The sequence below is a fragment of the Eutrigla gurnardus genome (assembly GCF_963514095.1).
Source record: "Eutrigla gurnardus genome assembly, chromosome: 17".
In the NCBI taxonomy this organism is placed as follows: domain Eukaryota; kingdom Metazoa; phylum Chordata; class Actinopteri; order Perciformes; family Triglidae; genus Eutrigla; species Eutrigla gurnardus.
The window spans coordinates 22,452,966-22,474,121 of record NC_139928.1 but is presented as its reverse complement, the minus strand read 5'-3'; the positions used below and the strand labels follow the sequence as shown (position 1 = coordinate 22,474,121).

General features: G+C 46.9%; 2 protein-coding genes across 3 annotated transcripts; both read right to left on the bottom strand.

Moving 5' to 3' along the window:
* Positions 1-110: 110 nt before the first annotated feature.
* On the bottom strand, positions 111-12,775 carry cpsf1 (cleavage and polyadenylation specific factor 1). Its single transcript, XM_084032059.1, has 38 exons — positions 12,633-12,775; positions 11,807-11,978; positions 11,678-11,705; positions 10,931-11,064; positions 10,765-10,845; positions 10,527-10,678; positions 9,582-9,728; positions 9,357-9,496; positions 9,122-9,232; positions 8,931-9,024; positions 8,768-8,855; positions 8,422-8,571; positions 8,192-8,243; positions 8,019-8,092; positions 7,858-7,932; positions 7,686-7,766; positions 7,279-7,374; positions 7,003-7,182; positions 6,793-6,934; positions 6,518-6,696; positions 6,274-6,413; positions 6,008-6,182; positions 5,260-5,466; positions 5,093-5,182; positions 4,865-5,011; positions 4,634-4,786; positions 4,393-4,509; positions 3,947-4,037; positions 3,773-3,857; positions 3,560-3,701; positions 2,277-2,429; positions 2,019-2,195; positions 1,494-1,560; positions 1,357-1,404; positions 1,129-1,284; positions 500-629; positions 290-428; positions 111-211 (listed from the first exon to the last, which is right to left on the bottom strand). The coding sequence occupies exons 2-38, from the start codon at positions 11,948-11,950 to the stop codon at positions 164-166; spliced, it is 4,413 nt and encodes a 1,470-aa protein (XP_083888185.1). The 5' UTR covers positions 11,951-11,978; positions 12,633-12,775; the 3' UTR covers positions 111-163.
* A 737-nt stretch (positions 12,776-13,512) lies between these two features.
* On the bottom strand, positions 13,513-21,035 carry parp10 (poly(ADP-ribose) polymerase family member 10). 2 transcript variants are annotated; one of them, XM_084032062.1, is made up of 11 exons: positions 20,949-21,035; positions 19,651-19,826; positions 19,341-19,580; positions 19,024-19,254; positions 17,487-18,499; positions 16,374-16,586; positions 16,137-16,251; positions 14,897-15,868; positions 14,509-14,642; positions 14,185-14,359; positions 13,513-14,109 (listed from the first exon to the last, which is right to left on the bottom strand). In XM_084032062.1, exons 2-11 carry the CDS (start codon positions 19,823-19,825, stop codon positions 13,811-13,813), a joined length of 3,567 nt encoding a protein of 1,188 aa, XP_083888188.1. In that variant the 5' UTR covers position 19,826; positions 20,949-21,035; the 3' UTR covers positions 13,513-13,810. The 2 variants fall into 2 exon arrangements, with proteins under 2 accessions (XP_083888188.1, XP_083888189.1); XM_084032063.1 differs by having other exon boundaries at positions 17,487-18,496.
* Between the last annotated feature and the right edge of the window lie 121 nt (positions 21,036-21,156).

Sequence of the window (21,156 nt, the reverse complement as noted above, 5' to 3'; positions counted from 1 at the left end):
TTTTTTTTAATAGAAAATATCCTAAGAAAACATGGCTGCCCTCTTTTTTTTTTCATCTCACAAGTAAGAAAACACAAATCAGGTTTTACACAAAGACATTTTTTTTCTTCTCTCCATTCAATATGAAACCATCTTCGGTGGACGAGACGCGGGAATGTGAAGCTCAGAAATGAGCCGTTACTCTGTCGATCTCCAGAAGGTCGTCCAGGATCTGAGAGAGAGAGGAAGAGAGCGTGAGAAAACAAACAGCTCCACCATTTCATCGTCTCCTCCGATAAGTGGAACTCACGATGTCCTGCGTGGTCCCGATCTTCTTGGCCAGCTCGCTGCGCTCCATCGTGCTGAGGTAAAGGTACTTGTTGAGGAGTTCTCCGTCCAGGATGTTCCTCACGGCGTTCTGCAGGCTCCGTCTGTCGCTGTGCAGCATTCTGGGAAAACATCAGTGGTGTCAAACAGCTGTGTGTGTGAGCAGCGATTCTTCGTATGCGAGACTGCAGACCTGAAGGCCTTCGGGTTGAGGCCGGCGTGATGAGGCAGCATGGTGTTCAGGGCGTTCTGCAACATCAGCAGGCGGCGATACGTCTTCTCCTGCATGGGGAGCAGCATGCCGACGCCTCCGTCCAGGGTTGCTGTGGCAACGCAAACACAGAAGAACTGAGCTTTAGTCGACGTTTGAAGCTGTAAGATTTCTTTCTACCCTTGGATTTTCCCACCTGATAGCTAAATGTGAATTATAACTTTATTTTTGTAAATGTATATACATATAATGTATTTTATTATTATAATATATTTATATATTTTATTAATTGTATTTATTATTATTTATTGTTCCTATGCACCTGTCTGTCAGTGTGGCTCGATTTGACTCACAAATTACACAGTTTTATGAAATTTTTTATTTTTATTTTGCCGATCAGAGACTGTTATGTTCTGGGGCTTAAGAGCAAAAACCTTTGGACCTAAATGTTTAGTGAGTGTAAGTTTGGGCAAACACAAAGCTCTGATTGCAGAGTAGGAATCCACATGGAAAAGCACCCTGACCTCTGACCTCGTTCAGGTCGGTTTATGGTTGAAAGTAGTTTTATTTAGTTGTTAGTATGACATGTGAGAGGTGTCTCGTCCACCTACCGAACCAGGTGATGTGCTTGTTGTCCCAGGTCAGAGCCTTCTTGCTGCCGGCCTCCAGGGCGCCGCGGCACGGCATCCTCCAGAACGTGTTGATGTTGGCGCCGGCGTTGAAGTCGGCTCGCCTCAGCAGCCGCATCCCTCCGAAGCTCTCCTTAGCTGCAACCACAGACGGCAGGTTACGGACGTTTAACCAGTCAATACATCACACACACACGTGGTCATACATACCTTCAGGTAAATACATATATACATAGAGGTTCTTGTCTCGATCCGACACTAAAAAGGAGGCAAGAAAAAAACAAAAGGTTAATGAGAACATGAGAATTGAATTGCTTCCTAAAGGGAGTTAGGATTATTATTATTACCCAGTAATCCCAGCTGGTTGTTATCCACCATGAACTCGATGCTGTAAACCTCCAGGGGCTTCGCATCCTGTTGCCAGAACAATAAGGACAACTGTTAAGTCCCCGACAAAAACCCAGAATATTATCTCCGGCTGCCAGAGCTGCTCTCCTCACAATTAACTGAACAAACACCCGGAGGAGCTGCCGTCGACGCGCCGCCGCCTCATTAAACACTCATTGTGTTCACCGAGCAGGATTCAGCATATTTATCCCCCGGAAACCAGATATGTATGTCCCGGGAGCCGATGCACACCAATACAGGGAATTCACTTGTTTAAAAAGGGTATCACTGACCCTTCGTCCTCAATTAGTGTTATTTGAAGATTTTTTCACACTGAATGAAACATATGAGCACTTCTCTGGTAAACAAGAGTTGCTTTTGTGAGAAAAGTCTTCCTTTGAGCCTGGTTTCTCTCTCTTCTTCTTGTTCCTAATAGTGGGTTTGATAATCCAGATCTAGTAAAACACAGCCTGAAGCGTCCTCACCCTGCTGACCAGCGACAGCGTCTTGCTCTCCTGCTGGTAGCGGAGCAGCGAGATGCTCTTCATCAGGTCGGCGGCCAGGATGAAGTTCTTGATGCTGAACATCTGGTGGATGTAGAGCTGCGTGTCGATGAAGGCCATGCCCGTCAGGTCGTTGTCCTTCAGCACCCACAGGAAGATCTGCAGGGTTTTTATTCACATTCGTTAGGTATGGGATCGTAGCACAGGGAAATAACTGGACTCTAGTATGAACTCTGAGACCTTCTGTCCGATGGCCGACACCAGGTAACCGTGGCAGTGGCACAGAGCCGTCACCGGGCCCTTCTGCTCCTTCTCGTACAGAACTTTGAACTTGTTCTTGGTGAGCGGCTGGCCCGGCTCCGGGACCACCTCGATCACGTCCAGGATCACGATCTGAGGAAGAGGACCACAAAGCTGGCTCACCCTCCGTTCACTCCGTGTGTGTGTTGGTGTGTGGTAGTGATGTGCTGCTGGTGTGTTGGTGATGTGCTGCTGGTGTGTTGGTGATGTGCTGCTGATGTGTTGGTGATGTGCTGCTGATGTGTTGGTGATGTGCTGCTGGTGTGTTGGTGATGTGCTGCTGGTGTGTTGGTGATGTGCTGCTGCTGCTGTGTTGGTGATGTGCTGCTGGTGTGTTGGTGATGTGCTGCTGCTGTGTTAGTGATGTGCTGCTGGTGTGTTGGTGATGTGCTGCTGGTGTGTTGGTGATGTGCTGCTGCTGTGTTGGTGATGTGCTGCTGGTGTGTTGGTGATGTGCTGCTGGTGTGTTGGCGATGTGCTGCTGCTGTGTTGGTGATGTGGTAGTGATGTGCTGCTGGTGTGTTGGTGATGTGCTGCTGGTGTGTTGGTGATGTGCTGCTGATGTGTTGGTGATGTGCTGCTGGTGTGTTGGTGATGTGCTGCTGGTGTGTTGGTGATGTGGTAGTGATGTGCTGCTGGTGTGTTGGTGATGTGCTGCTGGTGTGTTGGTGATGTGGTAGTGATGTGCTGCTGGTGTGTTGGTGATGTGCTGCTGGTGTGTTGGTGATGTGCTGCTGATGTGTTGGTGATGTGCTGCTGATGTGTTGGTGATGTGCTGCTGCTGTGTTGGTGATGTGCTGCGGGTGTGTTGGTGATGTGCTGCTGGTGTGTTGGTGATGTGCTGCTGGTGTGTTGGTGATGTGCTGCGGGTGTGTTGGTGATGTGCTGCTGGTGTGTTGGTGATGTGCTGCTGGTGTGTTGGTGATGTGCTGCTGGTGTGTTAGTGATGTGCTGCTGGTGTGTTGGTGATGTGGTAGTGATGTGCTGCTGGTGTGTTGGTGATGTGGTAGTGATGTGCTGCTGGTGTGTTGGTGATGTGCTGCTGGTGTGTTGGTGATGTGCTGCTGGTGTGTTGGTGATGTGCTGCTGGTGTGTTGGTGATGTGCTGCTGATGTGTTGGTGATGTGTTTGTGATGTGCTGCTGATGTGCTGCTGGTGTGTTGGTGATGTGCTGCTGGTGTGTTGGTGATGTGCTGCTGGTGTGGTAGTGATGTGCTGCTCACCCGGCCCCTGCAGGTCACCTCCTCCCCTTGCATCAGGCAGGTCCCGGCCGCCACGTAGCCCTTCAGGCCCGACACGGTCTCCTGACTCCTCAGAGCCACCGTCTTCATGCAGGTCACATGTTCCCACTCCTCCAGGTCGAACCTGCAGAAAGGTCACACCGGGGTCAGCTGGTTTCACTCGGGGGAGTCGGTGACAGTTACAGGGAAGCTTACCGGGTGTTGGGAATGGCCTCCCAGCTGACCGGAGAGATGAGCTGGATGGAGAACCTCTCCTGCTGAGGGTTAATGTAGCGCTCGTCTGCAGAGAGGAGAGATGAGGAGGAAGGAGGAAGATCAACAGGAGGAAACAACGTGGAGTGATGTCACGTAATCAGGTTGACGTCTGACCTCGGTCGATGGTTTCGTACTCCTTCTCCTCCCCCGTCATCCTGGGGATGCGAGTGCACGGCTCCTTCACACTAGTGCACACAGCATAGACCTACGAGGAGACACCAAGGTTCAACATGACTCATCGACTTTCTGGAAGAACACTTTCAGCTCAAACTTCTCGAACAGGAAGAGGGAAGAGCCGAGCAGGGGAGGGAGGAGCCAAGTGAGAGGAGCCGAGCAGGGGGAGGGAGGAGCCAAGTGAGAGGAGGGGGAGGAGCCGAGCAGGAGGAGCTGAACAGGAGGAGGGAGGAGCTGAGTGGGAGTAGGGAGAAGGAGGGAAGAGTCGAGCAGGAGGAGGAGCCAAGCAAGAGGAGGGAGGAGCTGAGTGAGAGGAGGGAGGGGCCGAGTGGGAGGAGGGAGGAGCCAATCAGGAGGAGGGAGGAGCTTAGCGGGAGGAGCCTTGCCTTGGACTCGACGTGGTAGGCGACGTAGTGGATGGTGCACCTCAGTGGGATCTTTCTGACCGGCCAGGGAGCATCGTAGGAGAGGTAGGTGGGGAGGACACTGATCCTCAACTCACCCTGCACACACACACACACACACACACACACACACACACATTGATGTACTTTTGTTTGTACAAAGTCAAGAATCAAACACTGGTTTGGGATCAGGACTGCTGGGAATCGGGTATCTTCTGTGCACCTGTTTGTTGAAGTAGAGGAAACCTTTGGGGCAGTTGATGTTGTGGAAGGGTGAGAAGGACTCGATGGAGCCGTCGATGGTCATCGGGTGGAGCCGGATGGCGCCTCGAGACGTGACCAGCATCCAGTGAGGAGACGGACCGCAGATGAACACCTGCGACGGCGAGGGAATGTGAGGTTCAGTTAATCAGAGTTCTCTTTAAACCAGTCTTTAAATCAACGTCTTCCTTACTCCCGAGTATCCGGAGATGTCCTCAAAGTATCTGAATCTGGCGATACGGCTTTTCACCACGGCTCCCTCCTCGCCGCCGCCGCTCTCCGCCTTCTTGTCTTTCTTGAGCTTCGTTTTCTTTTCCCTGAAGTTGATGTTGTGAGGAACCTGTGGACGGTAAATCAAGCCGAGTAAAGAACCGCTTTAGCATAAAACTGGATTTAAATCCACCTTCGTCTCGGCTCTGACCTTCTTGAAGCGCACTTTCAGGTTGTTCTGTGGCTGCTGTTGGTCGTACGGGAACGCCTCGTAGATCAGAAGCTCCTGCTCCACGTGGACCTAGAAAAAACAGGAAGCACTTTATTTTGAAAACCCCCCTTTCTGTGTTTCATTTAATCACACAAACGGAGGCTCACCAGTAAATAGGGTCTGCTGTAGTTGTAGCCGAGCGACACCAGAGCCACCTCTTTGACCAGCGGGATCTCTCCTTGACGTGTCACTTCCTCTTTCTTCCCCTCCCCCTGCGTTGCTGATTGGCCGGAGGAACTGTCCACCAACACTCGTTGACCAACCGGGAAGTTCTTCACCAGGAAGACCAGGCGCCAGTCTGGCAGCTGGTAGATCTGTTGAATTCAAAGATGAAGGCCGTCATTTATCTATCCAGGGCTCCTCCACCTTCTCCAGAGTCAAATTCAAGCACTTTTTAAGCATTTCAAGGTGTGTTTCCATGCTTTTCCAGCCCCTTCCAGCTGTGGTGAACTCCATATTTGTATCAATCCAATGGTCAGTATTCAGTCTACTTATTATGTCACTTGTTCATCACATTAAATGAGATGTTATTGTCCTCTAAACAACCAACATGATGTTTGGAGACAGCTTTTTACAGAAGGACCACAAATGAAAGGAAAACTAATTCCACTAACAGATCCACAGAAATATAATCACCAACTATTTTCATCATCTGTTCATCATCAAAAGGCATTTTTCATAAAGAAATGTCAGAAAATGCTGTTTTCAGTCCCTCAAATATGCAGATCTTATCATATATGTCATCATAGAACAGCTCTTTATTCTAAATCCAAGCACTTTTCAAACCTTGAAAACATCACACTAAAATCAAGTGTTTTCAAGGATTTCCAGCACCCGTGACGTATAGCCCCGTACCTCCATGACGCCGCTCTCCCTGATGATGATGCACCAGTGGCTCGGCTCTGCTTTACTTGAACTCCCATCAAACCCGGCGTGTCCCCCGGTGCTGCGTCCGAGTTCGTCCCTTCCGTGCGCCGCGCTGGCGTTCGAGTCCCCGTACAACATCTCCTCCTCGTCGTCCACCGTGTTACTGCAACACATCCATCCATATAATGGATGAACAAACAAACAGGACGCGTGGCGTCCGGCTGTACGTGGCAGTGCGGCGGCGGCGCTCTCACCTGAGGTCGTGGATGACGGTCTCCGTCTCCGACTGACTCCTGATGACGGTGTCCTCTTTGCTGGAGCAGCTCACTTTGTTCTCCGTGGTGAATATCCCGCTCACGTCCCGGTACGCACACAGCGTGATCACACGCGATTGCTGTTCAACGAGAGACGAGTTCATTACCGTTAATGGAGTGACACTGCAGTACTTCAGCCAGCCACCAGAGGGCGATCTGAGCCGGTCCAGGATGAGGCACTCACGGTGGGGATCTGTGGTTTCTGCAAGGCCAGCCGGTGAGTCTTCCCCATGTATGAGTCTGTCTTCAGGACGAACATGGTGACCACGCCCTCCGCCGTCATGATGACCACGTAAGGGTCCGCCACGGAGCAGTGCACTATGGGAGAGCCCAAGTCCACGGGGATGAAGTGGAGCTGCGTCACTGAAAGCAAAGAATGGATGTTGCTTTAATAATCACACGTTTCCTACTTCACTACTACAACAACATGTAAAACATATATAATCATGACTTTTTTACCTCCTTCCAGGAGCCGAATGCCCATGGGCGACACCTGGATGATGTACTTGTTGTCCCCTATGTTTCCAGCGAACACGGTGGGTCCCTGGGTGGCAAACCCACTGGTGTCCAGCTCCATGATCTCCTGGCCCGTCTGAAGGATCTGCACCAGAAACACCATGAGAGGACATCCCAATCTCATCACAGACAGGTTTCATTTCATGTTTTTACCATGGTGGAATCCTCTCTGCTCAGAATGAGAAAGCCGTGTTTCTTGGTGTCGTCCTCCAGAGGAGGATCCGTCTTCTCCTCCTCCACTTTCTCCTTCTCTTCCTTCTCCTTCTCTCCCTCCTCACCGTCCTCGCCGGACTCCGTCTCCCCTCCGTCCTCCGATCCGTCGCTTTTTGCAGCCTGTGGGGGGTGAAAGAAAAATACATCTGACTGTAAAAAACGAATTATGATGCGGCCACAAAACAAGTCAGGAAAAGATGAAAAACTTTACGGTACTTTTTTGTCTTCCTTGACTTCATTTGAGATGACGGTCCACATGTCGTGGCAACCCGGCAACTCAAACGTAGTGACTACTTGGGGTCGGATGCTTCTCTGAGAACAGAACAGCAACACATCAAAGTAAGCAGACGGTACATATAGGGATATATATATATATATATATATATATATATATATATATAAATGTATACATAGAGGGAGGGAGACTGTGTCTGGGGTGTTTACAGGCCACTCCATCGATCTCTGAGGCAGCCCTGGTAGACCCAGACTTCACTGTAGCACCATCCCTGGACCTGTGGCAGACTTCCCTCACCACCACAGGGTTGTTAGGATGGTGCGTGCTAACATCCAGCATGCATTCACCCAACCAGGCGTTCAAAAACCACGCCTGTGGGAGGGTTTACCTGAAGGACGGACAGGGCTCCGTTCTTGCCGTAGCCGGAGCACACCACCACCTCCAGGTCGGGCTCCGGGTTGCTCTGGAACTGTGGGGAACACGGAAATACGATTCAGACGCCTCCAAATAGAATCCTCCAGAGATGAAGTGACAGAACGGCGTTTTGTGAATGTGGTTACCTCTTCGGACAGGAAGGCAGGTTCACCCATGGAAGCGTTTGCACACGGTCCGATGTTGAGGATGCTGTCACACACCTGCATGGGAACACAGAACATCAGTCACCTTCCACAAACAAGCTGCCTTTACGTAGAGAGAAATGAAGCTTTGGGTTTGTTTGTACCTCAAAGGAGTAGGTGGCCAGCTGAGTGCCTGACTGGGCCTCGCTGCCGTACACTTCAATCTCATCCACCTCATCTGACGAAACAAAGAGGTCGATGACACACAGATTGGAAGATAACGCACAGATTATTATATTATCATTATTATGAGCATGAAAATTTAATTTGAACATACCCGTCCAGTTGGTGGTGGATTCTACTCGCTTCTTCTTGCTTGGTGGCTCTTCCTGGAATTAATTAGCGATAAACGGACATTATGACAAAATGTTTGTCCACTAAAAAAGATAGTTTTGGATTTGTGATTGCATGAATGCATGTGGTTTATTTACAATATTTTTGAATGTGTGCAAAGAAGCATTCAACCTGATTTTCATCAGATGACGACACAATCACACACACACATACCTGCTTATCTTTCTCCTTCTCATTCTCTTTCTCCGGCTTCTCCTTGCCCTCCTCCAGCGGCGTCTCCTGGAGTTTCTCCGTGTACTTCAGGAGCAGCGAGTTTCCGAGGCGGGAACCGAGGAACAGGTATCCGGGCTCCATGGTCACCATCTGGAGGAGGAGGAGGAGGTTTCTTATTCTCCCATAACAGCTGAGACACTCCCTCACCTCACCGCTAATGTAGATTAGCTGGTGTTAGATTTTAAACCCTGCCAGTCAAACAGCTTTTTGTGTTCTAGGGTGTTGAGTTTGTGTGAAATGAGAACTTCCTGTCCCATCAGTGCCTCATTCACAGTTCCAGACTTACGCAGGTGGTCAGGACGCTGGCGGCGGCTTTGTCGAAGTGGAACGCCCGGACGCTTCTCATGCCGTCGGTTATGAGCGTCAGAACGTAACTGCCAAGACGAGAAGAAGAAGAATCAGAAGCTGCCAGCGTTGTTTACCTACATTCTGGGAGAGGGTTTACTCACATTTCTCCCCCTTTCAAAGAGATGACCATCTTGTCATGCGCTATAAAGTCAGACTGGGAACAGTCGAGGCTGATCCTCACTTCATCCTGCACACCTGTGGAGCCCAAGCACATCACGGCAGGATGGTTAACGTTGGCAGAGTAACGAGGGCGGGTATTAATGATGCGTGAGATCCCGACGGCGGTGCTTACGCAGAGGGAACGCCGTGGTGCCGATGGTCTGGGAGTTGAGAGCGACTCCGTACGGGGGAACGCTCTGGTTCAGATAGAGCAGCGAGTTCACAGCAAACACCACCACGCCACCTGGACACATTCAACGTGTGACGATGCGGAAACACCCCACACAACTCCTCACACCACGTACATGCACATCCAACGCTCCTGCAGCGTTCATACATAGTGATGACAGAGAATTCTCCGAGCTCACCGATTGGCTTGGGAACAGGCATGACCTGCGTACAGTCGAAGGGCAGATTACAGAGAGACCAGATGACGGGATGAACCTTCTGCATGATGTTGAGGGAGATGGCCACGATGCTGCATGTGTCCTGACGCACAGCCACGCGCCTGTCGGAGGTCAAGAGGTCAGACGTTAAAATCCAACAGGGTGCTGGTGGAATGGTGGTGATACGTGATGTCATGGTGGACTGACCCTGGCCATGTCTGGTTGGGCTCGAACAGGATGAGCAGCGTGGGCTCGTAGTAGCCGTGGAGGAACTTCATGTCGATGATGTTGAGCAGCTTCTCGTCCAGCTCGCGGACGTCGATGATGTAACTGGGCAGGAAGCTGGATTTGGGTCTGGAGATGAGAAACAAGAGACTCACAATTATACATAATCATTACACAACATATATTCATCAGGGTTCCTGCACCTTCACCAAAGGCAGATTCAAGCACTTTTCAAGCATTTCCAGGTGCATTTCCATGCTTTTCCAGCCCCTTCCAGCTGTGGTAAACTCCATATTTGTATCAATCCAATGTTCAGTATTCAGTCTACTTATTATGTCACTTGTTCATCACATTAAATGAGATGTTATTGTCCTCTAAACAACCAACATGATGTTTGGAGACAGCTTTTTACAGAAGGACCACAAATGAAAGGAAAACTAATTCCACTAACAGATCCACAGAAATATAATCACCAACTATTTTCATCATCTGTTCATCATCAAAAGTCATTTTTCATAAAGAAATGTCAGAAAATGCTGTTTTCAGTCCCTCAGATATGGAGATCTTCTTTTCTCTGTTCTATCATAGATGTCATCACATACAACACACATTTCAAGACCTTTAGTCTAAATTCAAGCACTTTTCAAACCTTGAAAACACCACGCTGTGTTTTCAAGGATTTCCAGCATCCGTATGAACCCTGATTTATGTCAGACATGGTTCGATAACGACCAACTGTCATTGTAAACTCCGACAGCAGCAAGATAAAAGTATCAATTGGCAGTTATCCATCTTTTCTGTTCTTCTCTACGGAAACGGCAACAAAAGCTGTGAAATTCCCACATTTGGAACCAAGAAAAGAAGGTTTTGGGATACGAGTGCCAACCAGACTTAGAAGACATCTAAGAGCAGGATGGTGCAGCGTACCCTTCTCCGACTCCGCCCTCCTGTTCGTCGGTGAGCGTGTCCTTCCTGAACGGCAACACCACCAGCTGAGTGCCGTAAACCAGCATCACGGCACAGCGGTTCTCTGGATCCACACGCACGATGGGGATATGGACGTTCTGTACGAAACCATCCTGAAAGTGGAAAAAGAGCATGTCAACACTGTGATTTGGGCCGATGCTGCAATGGAACACATGTTCTTCCACGTGTTTCTACGTACTCTGAGCTCTGGCTCTTCAAAGTAATGGAGAGACAAAGTCTTGAGGTCGTGCGTCCCGGGGTCGTACTCCACGACGGACAGCTGGTGAGAGAGCAAACACACAGGTAAGATGATTAAAAACAGGTTTTTAAAAAGGAGAGGCAGTGCACAGCTCCCACAGCGATACCTTGGCATCTTTGAAACTGAGAAGCAGTGCGTCTCTGTTGGCTCCCACAAGCTGCACACTCGCCATGGACATGATATTCCCAAAGAGGGAAAAGGACGCGACCTGCTCCAGCTTCTCCTTACGAGACTTGGATTCTGTAGGAAGGAAGAGAAAAGGGAAATCAACTCGAATGCACTCATTTCAAATTCTATATCATCCATTAACCCTCCTGTAATTCTCACGTTCTAACATCTGTTATCCTTTGGACCGATTTAAACCTTCAGAAAATGATCAAAATCTAAATTGTTACCAGGTTTATGCTTCAGGTACTTCATGTTTCTTTGTTGTGCAACTTAAATAACACGTATAAAAACATAACCACCCCTTTATTCCGGAATACGTATTGAAAAATAGACAAATCACAAGAAAATCTCATTGAAACATTGAAAACAATAATTTTATGTTCACCTATTTGCCTCCATTCGATTAGGAAAAGTAATTGATTATCAAGCAAAGAAATTAAATAATGAACCCTCTCTTTGAGAGACGTTAAACATTGATAATTAATTATGTAAATTCATATTTATAATGAATAATAATCATAATAATAATATTTATATAGCTCTTTTTTAGGTAATCAAAGACACTTTAACATTAGATGCTGGACAAAGTAATATAGACTACAAAAGTACACAATTTAACTGAAGCACGAAGGGAAAAGAGAGAAATACAAATAGAATGCACTTTGAAAACGACTTCTAGACGTACCTGAGGATTTCTCCACCTTCGATGTGCTCTGAAATGACAACATAAATGTGACACGCACAAAGAAAAACGGTTAATGCTTGGATGTCAACAAATGGCACGATGAAAACCAGCTGGAGGGTTTATAGTTACCTCCACATCGTGGATTATCCTGTAGACGTAAAGTTGGGATGTCCCGGCGACGACCAAGTTCTTCTCTTTGCTGGAGATGAAGTTGCAGTAGACGGAAAACTCCACCGCGGTGGGAGTGTGTGCTTGTCTGTACACGGCATACATCCTGACAGGGACGGGGTTCCCCGAGCATCTGGCAGAACAAACAAGCCCAGGGTTCCTACACCTTCTCCAAAGGCAAATTCAAGCACTTTCCAAGCATTTCAAGGTGCATTTCCATGCTTTTTCATCATATATGTCATCACATAGAACAGACATTTCAAGCACTTTATTCTAAATCCAAGCACTTTTCAAACCTTGAGAAAACACCACACTAAGATTCAAGGATTTTCAAGGATTTCCAGCACCCGCACCAACCCTGATAACATCACATCATAATAATAAAATGGTGTTGCGTTACCTTAATGTCTACTGCCCACATATATTACACATACCTTCAACATTTGACTGTTTTTTTAGGACTTCATTCATGCTTTCATGCTATCCAAATGTAGCGCTAGTGGCTACCTGATTGGAAGATTAGCTTCCCCTGTTAGCCTAGCATCGCTATATTGAGACGTTAGAACTACACATTAAGTCATCTTGTCTCATTTGGACTAACGTGTCTCCGTTAAGTTACCGTCAGATAACGATAACGGCACGGAAAAGCCGGTTAGCCACACGTTAGCATCGCGCTAATGTTCCTATTTGCAGCGCTAGCACACATTAGCTAGCAAAGGCACAGCGTGCAACTACGCTGTATTTATTTATTTTTTTTATAAATCGTGAATTAAACCCGTTAACGTACCTATATGAAACACGTGATCAGAGTCTTTATTGTCCCTTCTTCTGTTCACATTTAAGGTGTCATAGTTTTGTGGGGTTAACAACTTAAGCTATGCTATCTGGTTTAGCCGTCAGTTGCATGAATGTTTAGCTATCGTTGTCTTGTCGCGCTCTTCTTCGTGTTTCTCATATCCGGTAGTCTAACTGCTTAGCGAGGCGCTCTGCTGCGCCCCTGTTGTTCAAAAACGGTATTGAAGCTGAATTCCACAAGTAGATGATTGATTGCCCAATTTACCCCTTTCTGCCCCAAGAAAGGTTTCCCAAGAAACTCCTAAAGGTATTTCATTTTAAGAAGCTTTATTTTTCTTAAAAAAGAATGAAGGTCTTCGTTTTAAACTGCAATGTCTTTGTGTTTTCTAAAAACAATATTCGTTACAGCATTTGCAATAAAAATCAAAATAATAATAAAAATATTTCTTTGGTAAACATATTCTCAGACAGAAAATCACAAAGAAAAAAAAATGGACTTAATTGATCACAGCGGACATCAAATCACAATGATCCCAACATATGATCTGCACATAAGGCTTAACTCACAGATTATTATATTATTTATTAATATAATACACATTCATTTGAAGCGAATCTAGTAATCTAGTGAGCGATATACTTGACTTTTATTATATGAACTGCTGGAAACTACTTGAGTTAGTTAAGTTTGGGGATAATTCCAGACATTGAAGCTGTATTTTCTCTCCCAATACATTTATTTTTTAAGGTTTAGCAAAAGACGTGGGACGGCTAAACATCCACAAAACTCTGTTTCCATACAAACATGGCAGGAAAATGAAGAACGATGCAGGAAACCATAAATACATTGTTTTGGATGTTTAAGCAAGGAACATAATCATTGACTCTGTGTGTGTGTGTGTGTGTGTGTGTGTGTGTGTGTGTGGTTCCCAATTGACTATTGCAAGTGAAATGTCATGCGATAAGTGCATGACATTTCACTTATCGCATGATAATCGACCGATTTACAGACGGAGAGCACAATAAGCCATGTTGTGCTAAAACGACACGTTTAAAGTCACTAAATAAAAATGGGATTTTTGAGTTCCAGCTGACCAAAGTGAGAAACTGATCAAGAAAACCAATTAAAATAATAAGTAGCCCTTCACTGAAGCTAATGTCTCCGTCTCCTCAGCGGTAGATCCTCTGACACGTGATGAGATATTCGGGAAACGCCTGCGTGTCGTTGAAGATGACGAACATGGCGGGTTTGGTGATGTCATCGGTTACGCTGTCGTATCGGAGGGGGATGTCGCCCGTCTCCTTCAGCGGCGCCGTCTTCATGGAGTGGCAGCCTTTAGTGTAGTCGCCCGTGAGAACCTTCGACACGAAGACGTACTTGTATCCGTCCGCGTTGGGCGGCGAGTACTGCTCCATGACGGACAGCGCCGAGTTGACGGCGAAGTACACGCCCTGACCGTAGACGGTGGCTGCGTGGAGGAGAACATCGGAGATCATCAGAGATCCGTAGAGACGGGAACCATCGGGACGAGAGAAGAACTTACCGTTCTTTCCACAGAAGCTCCGGTTGAACCCGTGCACGCAGATCTCCTTCACGCACGCCTCACTCGTGCCGTGATAGAGCGTCCGCTCGACCACCGGGTACGTGGCGCGCTGCAGGATGCTCGCCTTCTTCAGCTTGTACTGATTGTAGAGCAGGCGGTTCATGAGCTTCTCCACCTGGAGGAGGAAGTTCAAGTATTATATATAATATATTTTATATATATATAAATAAAGAAAAGGAAAAAAATATATTTAAATATTTTTTTTTTCTAAGTAAGAAGTAAGAAAAGAAAAAAATATATATTTATATGTAAAGTATGTGTTACCTGTATGATTCTGATTTTGCTGTGGTATTCCTGGATGGTCTCGTAGAAACTCTTCACCACGTTCTGAAATTCGTCGGATACCTCGTCGATTTTGGTGGCTTCGGGCAGATTGGACAGCAGAGAGTATTCCTCTTCTGTTCACAAAAGGAATTAATCTGCTTAACTTTGAAAATTCATATAATTTATCAGCAGAGACACGGAGCCCCGCACCGGCTACGAGCAGTAACAGATCATCATACGGGTCAAAAATATACCTGAAAATACCGCTTATTAAATCAACAGAAGAGAGTAACCAGCTGTTTTATGTTATATGTATTTATATGGTGAGACCCTGGACCTCAATGAGATTACCTGTATAAATAAAGGTCATAAAGGTCAGGTTGTTTACCTGCTACGTCCACGTCCGCGTCCCCCATCCCGAGCAGCTTCCTGGACACCTTCACAGATTTCCCCGACGCCACGTTGAGCTCGTGCATCTTCTCCAAGTCGATGCTGTGCGGCTGATGGTCGAGCAACAGATCCACCTTTTTCCTCCTCATCCTCAGCGCGTTCTCCAGAAACACGGTGGCCTCGGGGGAATAAGGAGTCGGGTCTTTAGAGCCCGGGGCGTGAAACGCCCAGCAGACGGTCCTCAGGATCTCCTTCTCCGACACGGAATCGGCGAGTTTCTCCATCATCAGCTTCACGTCCTCCAGCCCGCCGGTCACGAACTCGTTGAAGCCGGAGACGGTGATGATGGTGCCCTGGACCTGAATGTGCACCGCGTGCTTCCTCTCGATGGTCTGCAGACACTTCCTGTGGTACTCGCTCATGTTCCCGACGCTGCGGTGCTCCAGCTTCTCCTCCACCTGCCGCTGGCTGACCTTCTTCCCGAAGGCTATGTCCACGCGGATCAGGTCGCAGGTGTAACCGGCGTACACCAGCAGCTGCAAGGTGCCGGCGGCCTTGATGGCGTCCTCGAAGGAGACGTCCACGGCCTTCTTCTCCACCCGGTGGCTGTTGTTGGTACTGCAGGTGGAGGTTTCGTGCAGGATCATCTTCTTGGACAGCTCCAAGGCTTTCTGCAGCTGCGCCTCCTCTTCCTCCAGAGACCACTGGCTGGACTCCATGGAGTACTGGATGGCCAGAGACAGCTGGGCCTCTTCTTCCAGGTTGCTGCTGAGACACAGCGCTCCGTCGTTCCCGTCGGCGGAGAGCTGGGAAGCATCGACGAGCATCGCAGACGAGTCCTGGTCCGTCAGGCCGGCCGGCGTCTCGGCCGTGTACAGGTCCACGTCGTCCTCGAGGGGAGCGTCCGTCACAAAGTCCTCGGGTCGCTCATCGACGGCGGAGACGAGTCGCTTCGCCGCCTCTAAAAGGCCTGCAGAGACGTTAACGAGAACGTGTGAAACTGCACAGAAACATGAAATAAATGGTTGAATGTTTCAAAACATTTGTGCAAAATCTGCCGATGATGATGACGTTTTGCACAAATATTTTGCAACATTCTGCACTTATTGTAAATATGATTATATTATGTGTAATTTTTTATTTTATTGATGTTCTTGACTGCAGTACTTTGTAAATATCGTGCACACTGAAGACCAAGGCAGATTCCTTGTATGGAAATACACTCTGATGGATATTACCTCCGTTCTGATCCGTTTGCATTGAATCACATTTCAACTCCTGTGGAGAACCGTCCGAAGAGGCTCTCTGGAAGTTCTGGTGGGACATCATGTTCCACGCAGCTTCAAAGAAGTCCTGAAATTAAATCAAACAATTCATACTGTGAAAACGAAACGTTTCTGCTGCAGGAAACCTGCATTTCTTCACATTTTAATAGCGGATTCTAACTGAGATGAGACTGAAGTAAAAGACGTTACCTGGTGTGCCAGCGGCTCCCAGGGAACGTGTTTGGTGATGATGTAGACCAGGAACTTCCTCTCCATCTGCTTCAGGACGCTCTTGCAGTCCGGCTCCTCCAGGAAGCGCGTGACCCCCGGAGCGTTCACCGTGATGGTCCGGGTGCAGATGGAGGTCACCACGCCTTGCAGCACCTCCTCGGCCATCTGACAGGCGGTCGCCTGGCCGTGGATCTGCCAGGAGCAAGAAAAACAAAGGTGGAGCAATCTGACGGGTATTAAAGACGAGGTTAATATGAGAAACAATTACTCAGAGCCCTTTGATTTACTGGATGAAGGAAAACACGGAACGGAATATCAGAATTTTACAATGAAAATGGAATCAACTGATTTTTTGTTTTTCTTATATCTTTCCTAGATGGATTTGTGTCTTTGAGGCCCAACAAGTTTGTTATGTTCTTATCTTATTTTACTTTAACAAATATATATTCAACTATGTATGTAATAATGTCCAGTGAGTCCTTGTTGTGGGCTACAAATGTAAATTGACAGATGGCTAATTGAGAATAATCATATACATTATAAATGATTATATGGACATGGAAATTGTAATAAAAAGAGAATTTTTTTTTTTTTAATAAAAAACAGAATGAACTGGAAAGTGCGGAATTTCTGTGAATTTATAATAAAAATCTTGATTTTTGGTAAAATTATAATCGTTTGTCACCCCATTTAAGCCAAAAGAAAAGAAAAAAGTAATGATTTTTAAAAAGAGGGTGGTACATTGTGACTCCTCTATAAATTATTTCAGAGCATATTTAAGCACATTTTCACGATCTCTGAATAACAAGGTATTAGAATTAAATACATTTCTCATATTTTCTCATTGATTAGTTGCATTTTGATTCATCTACCACATGATTAGACATCATTTGATGTAAAACAGAATTTAGAAACATTCTGGAAAAAATGTATACGGATTTCATACCACAATATGGAGAAGGGGTGGGATTAAATAAGTGCATACTTCTAACTCTTTTTTTGAACATATAAAAAAAATATAAATATCTCTATGCTTTTCTGTATTAATTTTAATATTTTTAAATAATGACTAAATCTAAATGTAAAACGTACCTTTAGCCCACAGGCGTCCCCGGCTTCCAGGGGGAATATGGACACCTGGTCCATGTCGGCCATCAGCTGATGATAGTGGATCTGCATGTACTTCAGCATGCCCGGCTCCATGGCGATGACCGTCTCCCTCTCGATGGGCACGGCGAGGAACGCGGCGATGGCCGCCTGCTTCTCGCTCTCCATCCCTTTCAGCGTGACCACGTCGAGGCCGCCGCCTCGCTCCGACGGCGTCACGGAGGCGAACGCCAGCGCCTGCAGGAACTCCGTCCACTCTCTGCAGTACAGCGTGGTCTCTTGTTCGGCGTCCACCGCCACGCTGACGTGACTCACCTGGGATTTTAAAAAGCTACACGCCCGACGGGCGCCGTCCCCGGACAGCGAGGTCACGGCCACGTCGCATTCCGACACGACGGCGTACGCCGCCGGCGACCCGGTTTGAGTCAGGGTTTGCAGTAAATGAGCTTCCACGTCTTCCCTCCGGAGAAACTGAGCCTCGTCAGGCTGGAGGGTGAAGCGGCTCTCCGCCATCGAGCCCAAACAGTCCAAAACGCCGCGTTCTACCTGCTCCACCGTTTGGCGGTCCGTGCATGTGATGTGCACGCCGTCGTCTTGGACTTGGATGGTGAGATCTGGGTGAGACTTCTCCGAGTCCCGAAGGAAGGTGCGTCGAAGCAGAGCGAGTTTTACCGGGTCGGCGACAGCAACGTGGCTCGATGGCGTTTCATTGACCTCCGTTTGATCCTCCATCACTTCCTCCTCCTCTTCCTCCGCCGCCGCCTCCTCGTGGGCAGCGAGAGGCTCCGACGCCATCTCACGGTTTGCATGATTCACCACAGGAGGACTGGTCTGCATCTGAATCTCCTCAGAGTTCTTCTCCATCATATCCCGGCTTCCAGCTCCAGAGTTTTGTGATATTAATCTCTCCGCGGGGCGAAGGAAGTCGAAGTCCGGAGTCACGACGAGATCAGCGTCGCCAAGTTTGTGCTGTTGGGCCAGAACTGATCCCAGAGCTGCTAAATGGAGACATTCTGGATTAGTACAGGGATCTTCAACAGGGGGGGTCCAGAGTTACTGCAACTTTTTTCCTTCCAAAAAATACAAATATGTCAAAAATACATCTTAACATGCATACAACCTATAATAAGCAAATATATGAAATATTTGTTACATTTAATGCTGTGAAAGCCAATAAGGAATTAAAATATGTTAATGAATGTATGAATTTGTCAACATTTATTTTAATGGCCTAGCATTTTATATATACATCATTACAAAGTACTGTTATACATGGCACTCTAATAATAATAATAATAATAATAATAAATGTTATTTATAGGCGCCTTTCGGAGCCCTCAAGGTCACCGTACAGTCAATAAAATACAAAACAACCAATAAGTTATAATCAGGCTGCACTACACATTATTATTGGCCGGTTTAATAAGGAACAGTTTGTAATCGGGGTCCTGCCCCGGGTCTCTACAGGCCTCTGGTTTATTTGGATAAAACGATGAGGTTGTGGACTAAAATAAAAGCTTACATTCATAGTTGAAGAAGGACACCGTGGCCGTGTCCTCTGAAAGCATCGTGACCTTCTTCACCCTCTGATCGCCGCCTCGCTTGCTCTCAAAGTACAACGCGATGAGGTCTGGAGTGGTGCCGGGGTGCAGGTTCTTCACCAGGACCGAGTCCGTCTCCTCCGTCTGTTCCAGAGTCGGCTCGGCCCCGTCCAGTTCCCTCTTGGAGAATTTAGCACTTAGTGTTTGGAAATCTAAAATAAACGGGAAAAAAAATAATTTTAATATTGAAAAAACGCTGTGAGAGATGTTTGTTGTTTTAAAGAAAACAAGAGTGCACCTGTTGCTAAGGGCTGTCTGAGGTGAATGAGGATGACATCTCTGCCCGGCGACGGGTACAGGGTGTAGTCGGTGGCGTTCAGCCCCGCCAGGTTCTCCACGTAGAGCTCGATCAGCTCCGTGCTGGTGGTGGGGTTGATCCCCCGCAGCAGCAGAGCACGGCGGTCCGTCGAGGCCGGCTTCCTCACACTCAGCTCCACGTTGTGCAGACGGTGGCCTTTAGACAGCACTCGGGCCGCGGCTGTCAAGGAATATTACATTTAATATACATGCAAAGTGTCCTGTAACAAACAATCTACGCCGCCACTTGCCTTCGGCCTCCTCGAACAGCAGCACGGCTCGGTCGCCCGTCTTCTCCACGGAGACGAGCGGACCGCCGCCGGAGCGCCGCTTGTTCTCGAAGTACAGGAAGAGCAGCTCCTCGTCCACGGCCGCAGGGAGATCCTGCACCTCCACCGTCCTCTCCTCCGGGCTTTCCACAGGCATCCTACACAACAGGCACATTTTTATAGAAGACTCTGTGACGTTTTCATTTATTTAGATAAATATCCTGATAAATAATGTATGTAATGTAATGTAAATAATGTAATAACCATAATATAACAATTATTCACATTGCAGATTAATCTATTGATTTGTTTGGGGGAGGGGGGGGGGGGAATTAAATAGGTTAGTTGCAGTATTTTAGCTTTTGTTTTCCTTTAAAAAAACTTAAAACTGATGAATGAATTATCAAAATAGCAGCTAATTAATGTAAAAGTTGACAACTAATTGATTAATCTAATATAAATGTTTTGCATGCATGCATGCATGCATATATATATATACATACATACACTGTACTGTACTTTCTCCCCCTCTTACATTGATCATTAAAACCCTAAATTTTAGGTTTCTGTTCTGTCCATAAGCAGGTAAACAGAAAGTTGCACGTTAAAGTGATTGTGTTTGATATAATGTTGATTTAATGTGACACGTGTAATAAGAAAATTAAGAATAAGTATTTTACTGATTTAGTACTTTCCCCGCGTGAACAACCGCGTCTCTATTATGTATCTCAGGTTTTGTTTGACAGGGACCATGCAGAGAATAGCTTCTATACCAGGGTTAGCTAAATGGCTACTTTGCACCTGTAGTCCCTGGGCAGATATTCAAGCACAGTAAAAACACACAAACTACACATTACAGACAAAATTAAAAGACAGCAGGATTAACATACAACATTAACATTTCTTCGTAGTGAGTTTAGAAACGAGCCTCGGTGATTGTGGCCTACACAACTCTGACACACAACTCTGACACACAACTCTCACACACAACTCTGATACGTAAAGAAGCTTCTATATAACCACTATTTCACGAACAAACATGTAAACGTGGTGTTTTTGCGTCATTAAATATGTTTTAGCCACGTCATAGTCTGCTGTGTTTATGCTGCGTAGCTTTAGCTAAAGCTAAAGCCTCCCAGCTAGAAAGTGAAACCAGTCGTCAGCTAGCAACAGCTGCCATGTTGGTTTTTATTTTAACGCAAACGATGTTGTTTTTGATAATTCATGAAATGAAAACACGTTTCACGAAGAGTTCACGGGCTCGTTGGATGTTTACTCACCTGCGCTACGAGGGAAACATATGCGCATTAAAGGAGTTGAACCAGACCGTACTTCCGTGTTGTTCTGCCTGTTGAACGGACGGTGACGTCATCACGTCGCACGTCTTAAAGGTGAACACACGCTGTCAAAGTCGTCATGGAGACAGCTTGTCAGCAGCAGTAATCTTTTATTTTATTATATTTTATTATATTATATTATATTATATTA

Excerpts from the sequence above, each read along its gene's own strand:
- cpsf1 (XM_084032059.1), bottom strand. The coding sequence starts at position 11,950 with ATGTATGCCGTGTACAGACAAGCACACACTCCCACCGCGGTGGAGTTT. Across the intron at positions 11,065-11,677 it reads GAAGGTGGAGAAATCCTCAG|AATCCAAGTCTCGTAAGGAG; the intron begins GTACGTCTAGAA and ends TCCTTCCTACAG. Across the intron at positions 9,497-9,581 it reads CCCAACCAGACATGGCCAGG|GCGCGTGGCTGTGCGTCAGG; the intron begins GTCAGTCCACCA and ends GACCTCCGACAG.
- parp10 (XM_084032062.1), bottom strand. The coding sequence starts at position 19,825 with ATGCCTGTGGAAAGCCCGGAGGAGAGGACGGTGGAGGTGCAGGATCTC. Across the intron at positions 19,255-19,340 it reads CAGACAGCCCTTAGCAACAG|ATTTCCAAACACTAAGTGCT; the intron begins GTGCACTCTTGT and ends CGTTTATTTTAG. Across the intron at positions 18,500-19,023 it reads GTCCTTCTTCAACTATGAAT|CAGCTCTGGGATCAGTTCTG; the intron begins GTAAGCTTTTAT and ends GTCTCCATTTAG.